At 34.3% G+C, this 15704-nt stretch overlaps 1 protein-coding gene across 7 annotated transcripts in view; it reads right to left on the bottom strand.

The window, feature by feature from the left end:
- Nucleotides 1-15704, bottom strand: part of TBC1D12 (TBC1 domain family member 12) — a 119036-nt gene that overhangs the window by 44879 nt on the left and 58453 nt on the right. For 4 of the 7 annotated variants that reach the window (XM_061402852.1, XM_061402849.1, XM_061402847.1 and 1 more), the window contains exons 2-3: nucleotides 8253-8376; nucleotides 6651-6710 (exon numbers count right to left, since the gene is read on the bottom strand). In XM_061402852.1, the coding sequence (XP_061258836.1) occupies nucleotides 6651-6710; nucleotides 8253-8376 (184 nt within the window). Of the gene's footprint in view, nucleotides 1-1729; nucleotides 1782-4872; nucleotides 4910-6650; nucleotides 6711-8252; nucleotides 8377-15704 lie in introns of all 7 variants that reach the window. The other 3 variants (XM_061402854.1, XM_061402853.1, XM_061402848.1) reach the window with 3 other exon arrangements.

Below are 15704 nucleotides of genomic sequence, written 5' to 3'. Positions count from 1 at the left end.
GTCCATGAGGTCACTTAGACTTAAGACACGACTGAGCGGCTTCACTTTCACTTTTCACATTCATGCATTGGAGAAGGAAATGGCAACGCACTCCAGTGTTCTTGCCTGGAGAATCCCAGGGACAGGGGAGCCTGGTGGGCTGCTGTCTATGGGGTAGCACAGAGTCGAACACGACTGAAGCGACTTAGCAAGCAATGATCTCTTCCAGAATATAGAAGCAAAGAGAATACTTCCTAATGTAATCAATGAGGCCAGCATTACCCTAATATTAAAACAGGCAAAGACATTAAAAGAAAACCCTGATCAATACATCTCAGAAACACAGATGCAAACATCCTCAATGAAATATTAGTAAATCGAATCAAATAATGTATAAAAAGGATTATATGCCAAGATCAAGTGGGAAAATTCAAGTCATTCATAACAAAAATTCTCATTAAAGTAGGAATAAAAGGGTCATTCCTTTCTTGATAAAGAACATCTACAAAACAACCCAAAGCTGATACTATATCTAATGGTGAGAAACTAAGTTTTCCCACTAAGAACAAGGCAAGGGCTGTCCCCTCCCACCACTGCTTGTCAACATTGTGAAAAGTCTTAGCTAATGCAACAAGACAAGGAAATACAAGGTATAATGATTAGAAAAGAAACAATAAAACTGCTTTTGCTTGCAGATGCCATGATCTAGTCTATATACAAAATCTGAAAGAACAGTTAAAAAAAAAAAAGTTTATATGTATAGGCAAAAGACCCAGAATACCAAACTCAATATCGAAGAAGAAGAAAGTTGGAGGACAAACATTACCTGACTTCAGGACTTAATATAAAACTACAGTAATCAATACAATGCAGCATTGACAAAGGACTAGACAATGGAACAGAATAGACAGTCGAAAACAATTCCACATAAACACAATCAACTAATAATTCATGAAAAAAAATTGAGAAGCAGGACTTGATAAAAATTAAAAACCTCTGCTCTGTGAAAGACACTGTCAAGAGAATGAGAAGACATAGACTGGGAGGAAATACTTGTAAAAGATACATCAGATGAAGGACTGCTATACAAAATACATAAAGAACTCTTAAAATTCTACTGAGTTCTGTTTTTATTATTATAAGAAAATGAGCAATCCAATCAAAAATGATCAGAAAAGACACCTCACTAAATAAGATATGCAGATAACAAGTAGTATATTCTAATTTATATGTCAATTGCTAATTTAACAATCAGATACTACTACACACCTATTAGAATGGTCAAAATTCAAAACACTGATACCACCAAATACTGGTGAGGATGTGGAAAGAAAGAAATGCTCATTCACTGCTTGGTAGGAATGCAAAATGGTACAGTTACTTTGGAAGACAGTTTGGCTGTTTCTTATAAAACTAAAATACCGTATGATTCAGCAACCAGGCTCCTTGGTATTCACCCAAAAGAAATGAAAACTTACACCCACAAAAATACTTAACACATAGATGTTTATAGCAGCTTTATTCACTATTGCTAAAACTTGGAAGCAAACAAGATGTACTTCAAATTGCTTTCTACATATAATATTTCAAATATTACATCCAGCACCCAAGCAAAGGTAACAAAGCACACACAGAAATAAAATAGCATCCACTAACAAAAACTAGCAGAGTCAATATTCAATATAAGCAGACCTATAGAATTTCCAGACATTGAAATTATCAGACACAGGCTATGAAAAACTATACTTACTATGTTTAAGGAGATAAAGGCCAAGCTTGAAATTTCAGCAGGGAACTGTAAACTGCAAAAAGTGATATAGCAGATTTGAAAAAGAAACAACTAGAAACACAAGAATTGAAAAACACAAAATTGACATTAAGAACTCAAAGTATGGGGTTGAGGAAACTGTATTTTTAACTCATTCCCTAGGTAATCCACTGTGTTTGAGAATAGAATCATAGACTACTACAACAAATCTCAAAGTCCTTTGCAATCTCACTCTTTTCTAGTTTCTATAAAGCCTCCAGAATTTTTCTAATATATGAATTTGATGTCTCAGCACTGAAAGTATTTTGGTTAAGTCCAGCTTTCTAACCTGTGGCTAATGACCTTCACCTCTTCCCTGCTCAGTCGCTCAGCGGTGTCCAACTCTTTGCAACCACATGGACTGTAGCCCACCAGGCTTCTCTTTCCATAGGATTTTCCAGGCAAGAATACTGGAGTGGGTTGCCATTTCCTTCTCCAGGGGATCCTCCTCACCCAAGGACTGAACCTGGGGCTCCTGCATTGAAGGTAGATTCTTTCTGAGCTAATACTGAGTGCATTCCTGCTTGCTCATTCAATTTTCTCTATCTGGAACAGCTTTCCTCATCTTGTCTACCTAGTGAACTCCTACGAGTATATTTCAGAACACAAACTGCATGTAATCCTGAGTAGAATTAATCACTCTTTCATCTCTACTCCCGTACTTTGTTCACAACTACAGCACTCACTATACTATATGATAACCATATATGAATCTTTTCCCTCCTTCCCACAGTTATACTAGAATAACAGAAAAGCTAGGACTCATATTAATCTATTTCTCAAGAACCTAAACCATGCCTATTTTATCGTACAGTCAATGTCTGTTGAATAAATTACACATTCATTAAAATGAAAGCCAGACAAACTTAGAGAAGAATCTAGGATCAATTAAAGAATTTTGTCCTTCAAATTCTACAAGAGAAAAGATTTAGAGCTTGCTAATATGAAGTCACACAATAAGCTGGTCACAGAATGGTATCCTACAACATTTTGATGTCTTAGGCTCTATATCTAAAGGACTCACCAGAAAAAGAATGTACTAGGAGAGGGATATGAGAAAAGATAAGTCTATGGGTTCAAAGGGAGGGTGGCAGGAGTCTTTGGCCAACTTCTTGAAGTAAAATACGGGGTCTGGGGAAAAGGAGGAATGAAATAGGAGCTTCTCCTTTAAAGACAATGTGAAAGCCAAAATAAGCTTGATGCATATACACTGACTTGACTTTTGAGTTTCAGCGTACAGTGAGAACACTACTCCTAAAGGGGTTAGTGTTAATCTGTGTCAGTAAGCAAACCCTCATGTTTCTATATTATGGTAGCCATTTATAGACAGCCAGAATAATGTTTCAGAAATGGAAGAAACTCCCCACGTGGACATCTCTATCACCTTAAGAACATGTCTACCCAAGATAAAGACAATTTTATACAATTTGATCCAAAAGCCAGGTAAATCATCATGCTTGTAGTAGAGGGGATAGCCAATTAGGATACCTTTAGTGATTGATTCTAGGATCTGTGAATTAGAAGAAATAAAATGCATCCTATAATTCAAGTTTAACTGAAACCTAGGGCAAAGCATTTCATCATCCTCTGGCATACAGCAGTGTCTTAATAAACTTCATTTTGGTAAAGCTATTAACACAATTTTGTTTAGTGTAATCTGAAGCCTAACATAATTATAAGTCTGACATCATGACAGAAGGAATATAACTTCTACTTTGATGCTCGAATTATATGTTTGGAATCAAATAACAAGAGTATTTTCAAATTGCAACTCTTTTCCAAGTCTCTGTCTTTAACAATTAAAAAAAAAATAATTCCCCCAAATTCTGCCCTGTTCAACTTATGAGAACTTATTATTATTATTCTTTCCATTTCTTTAACTAATTTAACCTTCTTTCTTAAGGTTCATACTTCTCCCCTCTCCCAGGAGCACAGGCCCAGAGCTGGTACAAAGTCCTCTCTCAATCTTCAGGCCACAGAAATCAACATTTATGAAACCAAACTTATTCATACATAGGAAAGACACAGCAATTTATCATTAACTATAAATAAGGAACACATGTGTGGCTAGAAAGGTAATTATTCACTTCCTTTACAAGGTGACAATACATTAGGTAAACAAAGATGAAGGAACATGCAAGTGTGTAACAGTTTTAAGGACTTATCAAAAACAAATTCTGAACACAGTTCAGACCCTAAACAATTTAACAACAATGAAGTGGTTCATTTACTGCAGTGCTCACTCAAACTTTATGCTGAAGGTATCTATATTTAAGCATAACTAAAATCAACAAATTTTTCAAGTATCCTAACTACATAAACCAATAATGTTAGTAACCAGAAAACTATGCTCTACCCTTACAAAGTGTAACATAATTAGTGCTCATAAAGTATGCGTATTCTAGTCCTTTCCACAATGCTACTTACTGTTCCTAAAGTCAAAGGCTTAATTGAGGAGAATGACCTATTCTCCTTTATTTTTTCTTCTATTTTTTGGTCACACTGCACAGCATGTGGGATCTTAGTTCCCCGACCAGGGGACAAACAGGCGTTCCTTGCAGTGGAAGTGAGGCGTCTTAACCACTGGACTGCCAGGTAAGTCCATGACCTATTCTATTTTAGACAATTTGAAATGCTCAGATTAAGAAACTGAGTCTTTAAACTTTTTTCCTTGCCTGTCAAAAGATAGCTGAAAGTGATTCAAACACTCAACTAAAACACCACTCAGAAAAAGACATGAGTGATGAAAAACATGAAACATCATCTAAGTACTATAATCTCACCTATTCATAATGAAAAAGATGCCAATATAAAAATAGTGCCAAGCAAAAAATTACTTTCTACTGAAAGACTGAGTTTGACATAGACTATGTTCGATCTAGTATGCAATCATGTTACAGTTACACATAACATGGCGCATTTGAAATAATTCTCACTTGCAGTTTGGGGGTCATAAGACAAACTCTGTAGCTGTATTCCAACTTCAGCCTATTAATTTAGAAAAACCAAAAACTTAGGTCAATTGAACTACAATATAACTGAAATACTATTTATAATTAATAGATGCGATTTTTAACATGGCTCACCAACTGGTTCAGATGGCCACAAGCAGGAATTTCATACCTGCAAGAGAACACATGTGATAATCCTCATAAAATAATAATATGAATATTCATATGATTTGGGGACTGATTGTCAAGTTAAATGCCAAACTTGAGTCAGTCTGACTTTGCTATTATCCTAAAATTATTTTTATACTTCTTTACTATTAACATGTAAAGTACTAAATTGATCAAACTTTTAATAACTTTTTAAAAATAGTTAACCTATAAGTATCTTTCACTTTTGAACTTCATGTATCTCTGAAAAACTATAGATACAAAACACTTAAAAGAAGGCAAAAAGTTTTATATACAGTAACATTTTGTTCTTAGGGGAAAAAATAACATAGAATGTAAAAGTATATACACATGAAAATAACTGTGTTTTCTACACAAAAATTTAATTTTAAAAGGCCTAAAACTGTGAAGGGAAATGTAAAATGAGATATACCTTCCTATAATGTTTTATATTTTATAGAGAATATAATCATGTGCTATTTGTGCAATTAACAATTAATAGAGAAAAAGGTTGCAATTCAAAGTAGTTTAGTTAAATTTATAATCTTATAAGTGTCTTTCCATTAGAAAAAAATTCTAGTCCCCAAACATATACTCATCCTTAAGAATATGGCAACTCCTTTCTGGGTATCTGCTTAATGAAATAATTATCCTATAAAATACTACTACCACTCTAATATTCTAACAGATTTTACAGTTTTGCCCTTCTTGAAGCAAGTGATGCATCTTAAGAAAGATCAAAGGAATCTATTTTTTCCTTAGTACTTCTAGCACTGCCTCACTTTTTCAGACAGTTTTACAGTGGAATACTAGCTACCTTCATTTTCTATAGCCGTAACAGCTTAAAACCTTATCCTAAAACATGACAGATGTGTCTGAACACTCTTCATGGTTTTACTCTTACATTATTTTAAATTCTGATTCTAAACACAAAACACATTTTACATGTGAACATAGTCAAAGATCTCAAATGTAGTTTTATACTGATAATGTTTTACAGAGTTTAGAAATTAGGACTGTAAAACAAACTGTTTTCAAGTGGAAACAGAAAGTTGTAGCTTTTCCATTACTAATAAAAGAAAATCATGCCCACGTTTAAAATGACAATTGCAGGAAAGAGAATAGCAAAATGAGACAAATAGGGGGTGGGGTATAGGACACAAACTGTAGTAAAAGAGAAAGCAGAAACATTCCATCACATGGTGAAACAGACACATTTTTGAGGGTGGAAAACAGTCAGAGGAACAATGACTTTGCTATCCATCACGGCTCCCAGAAAACAAACAGAAGCATGAAAAAGGCACCAAAATACACACTAGTCCCTACACACACCAGAACACTCAAAAATTAAAAGCAGCAGCTGAGAGAAATCAACATGTAACCAATAATCAACATGTAACCATGTAATCAATAAACAGCCAGAAAGGGACTGTAGAAGATAGAAACTGCATTTCAATCCCACTCTTTCTTCCCATTTGAAAATAAGACTTGTTCTTTTCCTGACCACTCATCAAATTTTCAAACAACATATATATAAAAAGGAAAGAAAATGTGAAGCCTTGGCACTCCAAAATGAAAACAGCAGATTAAAGGCAATGGCACATCCGTAAACAGATAATTATCCACTAGTAATTAGAGACCTACCATAAGAAAATATCACAGAATGTTAGTTTACATAAAGATATTAAAGTACTATATGCACATGCATATTTCAGGTAAACTACCATAAAGTCAAGAATACAAACCTTCAATAGCAAGACCACTGTTTTTGCCTCTAGAGGGCGAACTTGGTCTTCTGAAAAACTCTAGACAAGAGAGGTTACTTTTAGACTTTACAAAAAAAAAAACGAGTTAAAATTTAAGACGTCCAGATAGCAAAGATTCCCAAACTTTATTGGATTAACAGCAACCTTAGTGCCTCAGTAATTATTATTGGCACCCCCTAAACCAACAGAAATACCCAATTATTCTGTTTAATGAGTAGTATGTCCCAGTACTTAGTAGCCATTTGAAAAAATACACATAAATTAAAAGAAAGCTTTATTGCATTCTTAAATAACCACAATTAATTACTAATTGGGGCATGTGTGCCTTTTGTGCAGCGTACAATTTCACAAATCTTGAAATAAGACTGGACACCATCACCTTCATTTCCTGTTCCACACTGATTTTTGCACAATATCTGATTTTTACCACAGCAAACTCAGAAAAACCAGATTCACAAAGACACAATGTCACAGAAAGTAATGTATTTCCATTTTATGTTAAAACTGTGTACTACCTCAAGCTCTCAGGCAGCACCATATCCAACAAACGGTGGAAGAGTATTACTGAGTTTGCCATGGTTCCCATCAGCATTAGCCGCTGCAGCACATGGGGGACCCTCGGCACACAGCTTTGGAATCATAGCACTTTAGTGTTAAGCCTGAGCAGCATATAAACTAGTCAATATTTTAATTACTTGAAAATGACATTAACTATAACAAATGCTATTAAAGATATAAAAATTATGTTCTTATTTACTTGGGAAACCAGTTTTTCTTTTCAGCAATAAAAAGAACACTATTAAATCCTTATAGGAAAATATTTTCCCAATTTAAATGATGATTATTGTTTTCATGGTGATTATTTTTATAAATGCTGGATGTGCTAAATTTGATAAACTATAATTGGAAGGAGATAAATAAGACATTTATCATTCTATCTCCTTCTGAGGAGTAACTTCTCTGAACTTAAAAATGCCACAAACTGATAAAGGAGTCTCACTGTTGTCCAGTCTCACGGATCTCCTATTACTGAGAAGCACAAGCTAAGAAGTCAAATAACACATGAAATTCTTAAGAACTCAAGAATATGGGTATTAAGAGAGGTAACAGAAGAACTGGCTCCTAAATTACTGGAAATAGAATATATACCCACCCATCTCACAAAGTCCTTGGTAGAAAAAATGACCAAGGAAATTTTCAACCTCAAAATATATCAGTTCACAACTACCCATCATACATAAAAGCTGTGCCACTGCAAATGCTACCATGTTCAATTAGAAGTCACAGTATGTGGTGAGAATGGTTTACTGAGAAAATTTTAAAAAAGAAAGAAAAAAGAAGACACTATCCAAGGAATAACTAGGAAAGAAAATCAATGTTCTGCTACTATAAATAATTTTCACAACCATAAAATATAATTGAAAACATACGTCATGCTTTAAAAAAAAACTTAAGATTACTACAAATATCTATAGTCACAAAATTTTGTATGTTAAAAAAAATCAGTGAAAGTAGAATATGGTTATCTAGAAGAGAATCTTTGGAAAGCAAGACAAACCGCATGGCTATATTAGTACTTACCTGCTGAATGATTTTGGAAGTTTTCTGAAGATTCTCTCTGGGAGGGACTTTACCAAATAATTTCCAGCCAGGAGCACTATGTACAACTGATTTGAGTTCTTTTGTCCTTTTTGGGAAAAGGTTTCTGAAACACAGAAAAGTTACATGAATTGTGCTTCTGGTAACCAGGGAACTACTTGAAAAATGGTAGATGTAAATAAAATGTAAACATTTGCTTTGAACTAGCTACAAAGTGTACTAGAATTGACTATACATGTATTATACTTGACAGTAAAAGCCAAAAATCTGAGAACAAAAAAGGTAAAGAGAACTTGTATAAAATAGGTAAAGGATTAAGCCATACAATTTTTGTGGGAAAATACTACTTAATTATTCTCTGTAACAGTTTGTTAGTGTTTGAAATAAAAGAGTATCTATTGAGCCTATTCCTATAATATATGTATATGCAAACTGTTTTTCCTAGGCAAGTATGCACAAGAAGAGCTTACTGTGAAAGGGCCAACATGTAACCTAGTAAGAAAGTTATTTCTCATTGACAGTCTAAACAAAAATCTGCATAAGGAACAAGGATTTTACTTATAATCACCATGCCCTTACCAACCAAATTAAGTATATATTGTACATGTAAACAGGAATGATATTCAAAATATGTATACATCAATATGGCATGCCAGGGTACCACAGACTAATCAGAAAGGTACAATGAATCCAACTGAATATAAACACTTCATATAAGCTGTGATATAAATATTCACTAAGAAAATTTAAAATTTTTACATACAAACAGTCACAAAGTATTTGAAATCTCAAATAACTTGGTTTATCTATACTCAAAATACATACATACATCTGTTCTTAAAAGTACATTATTGTGATAAGAATGGGATAAATTTTTAACGCATAATGTTAAGGCTATTCTTCGAGTTTAGAAAGATATCAACGGACTCCTACAAAATATGGGTTAATCAATAATAAAGAAATACTTTCATTTTCCTGAGTGTACAGTGGAAGTGAATTGATAACTTTTGATGACAATTTAGACTAATTCCTACTTAGGATACTCTAGAAGTTTCATCTGAGACCATATATAGTTTACTCAGTTTCCTATTTCATAAAATATCTACGTTTTCAATAATGATTACATGAAGGACTGGTATATTTACAATAAAGTTTCATGCCTCAAAGGATGGCCTATTAATTTAAATACTATTTTATACCTTGTGTGCTGCTCATCAATTTATTGCCTCATAGCTCCATTATGAACCCTGCAGTATACGCTCTGTGACAACATGGAATTCCTTTGAGGATTTCTCCTTTTAAAATAAACATGAAGCTGTTACACTTTCTCAGTAGAGAGCACTGAAGGGACACAGCAGGAGAAAGGGGCTCTGGTCTCCTGTGGTTTCCAGCTGAAGCAGAGTGGGTCAGTGGTTTGGTGTGAGGATATCCAGTAGAATTCTGCTCAGTCATGTGCCCAAGTCCCTCAGCAAACTTGCAGCCTCAGCAACTCAACTGGCAGATGGCTTTCCTGTAGTCCTCTTAACATGTAAACTGGCACCCCAAAGGCTTCCTGCCAGCACTGATGCACTAATTCTCTCTGTAAGCCCCACACAGCTCACTTGTACTCCCCAGAAAGTTCTCATCAAGCTATGCTTCCCCCACAAGCCTCCATGTGGCCTGCCTACACACCTTCCAACCAAGGTTTCCCATCCAACCATGTTAAACACAGGGGAAGGACCTTTCACACCAAGGTTTATACAAAGAATTCTTGCATGAGACATCAAAAGCATGATCTATAAAAGAAACACTGATGAACCAAGCTTAAATTGAAACACTTGCACTTCAAAAGACATCACTGATGCAAAATGAAGTAGAAGGATCTAGAAATCAGTGTCTCCACCAAAGTAAAATTTGAGCCAGAAAGAGCAATTGGAATCAATCATTTTAGAATTTCAGAACCTTATCAGAAATTTATAACCACCAAGAGAGTGCATGAAAGGAGAGGCTGCTGATCTTCCTTAAGTGAAGAGCATGGGTGAACCAACTACCATCAACTGTTCCTCAGCCCTTCCCTCCTGCAGCAGTGGAGATAGCAGCTTGCTGGCTCCAGGAGGAATAGTTTCTAGAACAGGCAGCAGCAGCAGCTTCCATTGGTGGTATCTATTAGAACATTAAAAAAGGGTACATTTTTTGACCCAGATATTTAAGGAAATCTTAGTCAGGCCACCAGCTAACTGCAGGAAATAACAGAACAGAAACTTGTGACCACACACAAAAAGGATTACACACTTTGCAAAAACAGTTTGGAAATAACACAAACAGATGGCTCTAGCCTTCAATGAACAAAAATCTGCAGTCACTGAGAACTGAGAAAACAGATTTATGCGGTTTCAACATAATAATGCTCAGAATGTCCAGGTCTCAACAAGAAAAGAATTATAATACATATAAAGACACAGCAAAGTATAGACCAGTCACAGGAGAAAGAATTTGGCAAAAACTATTCCTAAGGAAGTTGAGACAATGAGATTACTAGTCAAACATGTTACATTAACTGTCATAAATATACCCAATGAGCTAACCAAAACTATGAACAAAGAATTAAAGGAAATCAAGCAAGGAACAAAGTGAGAATATCATTAGAGACATTATATATAGGAACCAAACAAATTCTGGAACTGAAAAGTAGAATAAAATTTAAAATTCACTAAAATAGTTCAACATCAGATTACAGCAAGCAGAAGAAAATATCAGCATGTAACATGACAATAAGACAGTTGAACTTATTCAGTCTCAAGAGCACAAAGAAAAAAGAATGAATAAAAATGAGCAGAGCCTGAGAAATCTGTACAACCCTATGGCATATACTAGCATATATACTATAAAAGTTCCAGAATCAGAAGAGGAAAAAAAAGGGAGGTGGCAGAAACAATTTTGAAGAATGGCTAAAAATTTTTCAAATATGATGGAAGACACAAACCTACACATCCAAGAAGCTCAACAAACTCCAAGCAAAATAAATTCAAGGAGATATACACAAAGATACATTATAGTCAAACTGTCAAAAGACAAAGAATTTTGCAAACATCAAGAGAGAAGCAACTATCACAAACAATCTATCTTCATAAGATTAACACCTGATTTCTCATATGACATCTTGTAGGCCATAAAGTGTCAGGCTGACATAATTTAAAGTTCTAGGGGAAAAAAAGAAAACTATCAACTGAGAATTCTATATGCAGCAAAAATCTATCCCTCAACAATACAGGAAAAATGAAGATATTTCTAGATAAACAAGTTAAGCGTGCTCATTCCTAACAGATATGCCCTACAAGAAATGTCAAGAATTCTTCAGAATGAAGTGAAAAGTAGCTTAAAACCATGAGAAAACACTGGTAAAATTATTTACACAGGTAAATGTCAAAGCCAGTATTATTGTACTTTTCTGTTTATAACTCCACATTTTTCCTATGTGATTTAAAAGGTAAATGCATAAAATAATATTTACAAATTTATGTTATTGGGCATACAACATACAAACATGTAATCTCTGACAATAACAATATAAATGAGGAGGTACAGAAATGTATATAGTTAGTTAGCACAGTATTAGTACACTAATGAAACTGGTTTATATGCTAATGAAATTAATTCGGTATAATTCAAACCAAGTTGCTTTAAGTTTATGATGTCAATTGTAATCCCCAAAGTTACCACTAGAAAATAACTTTAAAATATACATAAGAGAATCAAAATGGTACACTAAAAATTCAACTAAATACAAAAAGTAGTAAGGAGGAACTGAGGAACAAAAAATATATATAAGACATACAGAAAATAAACAGCTAAATGACAGAAATCCTTACTCATCAACAACGAATTTAAATATAAGTTGATTAAACTTTTATTAAAAGGAGAGTGACTGGCAGACTGGATTAAAAATACTATGTATGTTGTCTACCTGGGTGGCACAGTGGTGAAGAACCCGCCTGCCAATGCGGGAGATGGAAGAGACAGGGTTTGATCCCTGGGTTGGGAAGATCCACAGAAGGAGGGCACGGCGACCCACTCCAGTATTCTTATCTGGAGTATCCCATGGACAGAGAAGCCTGGTAGGCTACAGTTCATTCGGTCACAAAAAGTCAGACACAACTGAAGTGACTTAGCAGCAGGCACATGTTGTCTATAAAATATTCACTTTAGATAAAAAGATACAAAGAGGTTAAAAGTAAAAAGATGGAAAATTATATTGAAAGCAAATAGTAACCAAAAGAGAATGCCAGTGATAATATTATTGTCACATAAAATAGATGTTAAGTCAAAAAGGTTACAAGAAGCAAAAGAGAACATTATGTGTTGGGGCAAAGTTTAATCCAGCAAGAAGATATAACTACTATAAACATTTTTGTTGTTGTTAAGTAGCTAAGTTGTGCCCAACCCTTTGGCGACCCCACAGACTATAACGCACCAGGCTCCTCTGTCCATGAGATTTCCCAGGCAAGAATATTGAGTGGGTTGCCATTTCCTTCTCCAGGGGATCTTCCCAACACTGGGATCAAACCTCCATCTCTTGCATTAGCAGGTGAATTCTTTTACCACTGAGTCACCAGGGAAGCCCAATTATAAACATACATACACCTAACAACGGAAGAAAAATACATGAAGAAAAACTGACAATACTGAAGGAATAGGCAGTTCTACAATAACTGGAGACTTCAGTACCATAGTTTTATAAAAAAAACAATCAGGTCAGAAAGGAAATCAAAGACTTAAACATTAAGTAAGTTAGACCTAATAGGCATATGCAGAGCATCCCACTCAACAACAGTAAGATACACATTCTTAAGGATACATGGAATATTTTCCAGAATGAACAATATGTTAATGCATAAATGCTTTAATAAGTTTTAAAAGATTAGAAACACACAAAGTATCTTTTCCAACCAGAATAAAATGAAATTATAAATCAGTAACAGGAAGAGGAACTTCTCTAGTGCTACAGTGGTTAAGAATCCATCTTGCAATGCAAGGGACACAGGTTCAATCCCTGGTTGGGAAACTAAGATCCCACATGCCATGGAGCAACTGAGCCTGAGCACCACATAACTGAGCCCTCGTGCTCTGGAGCCACTGTGCCACAACTAGAAAGTCTGTGCGCCCCAATGAAAGATCTCACATGGCACAACGGAGATCCTGTGTGCCGCAGCTGAGACCCAATGCCCACCAAATAAATAAATAAATAAATAAATGTGTCAAAGAAATATATATATATAAAAATAATAGGAAGAAAACTGGAAAATTCACAAATACATGGAAACTAAACAACACAGTCTTAATAACCAATAAGTGAATAACCAACTTAATAACCAATAAGTGAATAAATTAGTCAAGAAATTATAAATTAGAAAACACTTAAGATGAACTGAAACAGAAATAGAGCATATCAAAACTTATGGTATACAACAAAGGCAATGCTAAGAGGAAAGTTTATAGCTATAAACACCTATACTTAAAAAGAACCATACCTCATATCAGTAATATAACTGCACACCTGAAAAAAAAAACTAGAAAAAGAAGAGCAAACTAAACCCAAAGCTAGCAGAAGGAAGAAAATAGTAAGGATTAGAGTGGATAAAATGAAAAAGAGAATTGAAAAACAATAGAAAAAAATTTTAAGCAAGTTTTGTGGAAAGATCAACAAAGTTGACAATTTCCTAGCTAGACTAAGAAAAAAGGAGAAGAGTAAAATTACAAAAAGCAGAAATGAAAGGGGGATATTACTACCAATAAGGGGGATATATGAATACTATGAACAACTGTTCACAAACAAATCAAATAAATGAAATGGAAAAATTCCTAGAAATACACACACTATCAAAACTGACTCAAGAAACAGAAAATCTATTGAGGCAATTGACTCAATAGTCAAAAACCTAACAAAGAAGAGCTGAAGAACAGATGGCTTCACTGGTGAAAAATCTAACAAATATTTAAAGAAGAATACCAATCTTTCTCAAATTCTTCTAAAACAGTGAAGAGGCCCAGAGTTACTCAGTTTTCCTAGGTCTTTCCCATGTATACATATTATTAAATTTTTGCTTGATTTTCTGGAATCTAAAGCTAGAATAATATTTTATATTGGACAGGCAAAAACTAAGAAATATGATAATATCAAATGTAGAGGGAAAGGAACACTGAGGAATTTATGTTGGTGTAATCACTTGTTCCAGTTGCATACACTATACTACTGTTGAGCATTATACTTCTAGCTACATACTCCAGAGAACGTTACGGACATATGCACTAGAAGACATATAAAGAACATTCAAGGCAACATGTTCAAGAGAGCAAAAATCTTTTAACAATTCAAAGATCCACTGATAGAAGAACAGAAAACTTAAGTTATGCTAATTAGTAAATGCAATATTATTCCACTGTGAGAATGAGCCAAACATACATTCATCAACATGGATGAATCTTAAAAATAACGTTGAGTTTAAAAAGAAAGGCAAGGGGTGGGGCAAGATGCAGAGTTCACATAGTGTATCATTTTTATAAAGCTCAAAAACAATAAAAATAATAAAAAATTGGGCAAAAATAATTCCATAAAACATCAAGGAAATTCAGGATAGTTGCTACCTCTTAGGGGTGAGGAGGATAAAAAGACACTCATAAGGTAGTATATTTTCAATAGTAGTATTGGTAATGTTCTGTTTCTGAGATTAGACAAAGGGTTTACCAATGTATACCAGGCATCATAATTCACATATCTGTTACATATGTATTTCTTTTGTATGGCTCAAAAAAAAAAAAAAAACACTAGTTTTTATTAAGCTATATAAAACTAATGTACCAACTGGAACTCCCTTGTAACTAGAGAGCACTAACTAAACCAATTAAAAGATTTCATATTCTTAATGTATCACTAAGGAGCTATAAAGTTAGCCTTTGCCTATAGTTTTAGGCATCCACTTTTGTCACAAGCTTAGACATACTTCTTTGGGCCAAAGTTGATAAACATTTCGGACTGTAAGCATTCCTCTTAGAGTCAATTTATATTCATATATAAATTTGTCTTCATCATACTGAGGTAGTTATTTAGTCAGAAGCCTTCACACTAACAATTAGCTCTTGCAGGTGCGGGGAGGGTGGAATCTACAATGAACAAGCAGTTTTGTTTGTTTTTCACAGCTATTGATACCATCAACTCCAATCACTGACAAGAACGAAATCTTTAATTACAACTTTAACAGTTTCAGATCTAAAAATCTATAAATTGCTTTTCTCCTCACAACAATGCACGAACAAGTCAGTGCCTGTAAAGTGAAAAACATAGCTTTTCATTCTCTAGAATTGCAGGGTTACATATATAATTAATTAAAGCACCATAAAGTAAAAGAACATAAGCATTATTTTTTCAAACTCAGTGAAGCACAGCTTCAAAGAATGTCA

The sequence above is a fragment of the Bos javanicus genome, chromosome 26, assembly GCF_032452875.1.
Source record: "Bos javanicus breed banteng chromosome 26, ARS-OSU_banteng_1.0, whole genome shotgun sequence".
Lineage (NCBI taxonomy): Eukaryota > Metazoa > Chordata > Mammalia > Artiodactyla > Bovidae > Bos > Bos javanicus.
The sequence above is the reverse complement of the archived record's forward strand: the minus strand, read 5'-3'. Positions and strand labels throughout refer to the sequence as shown.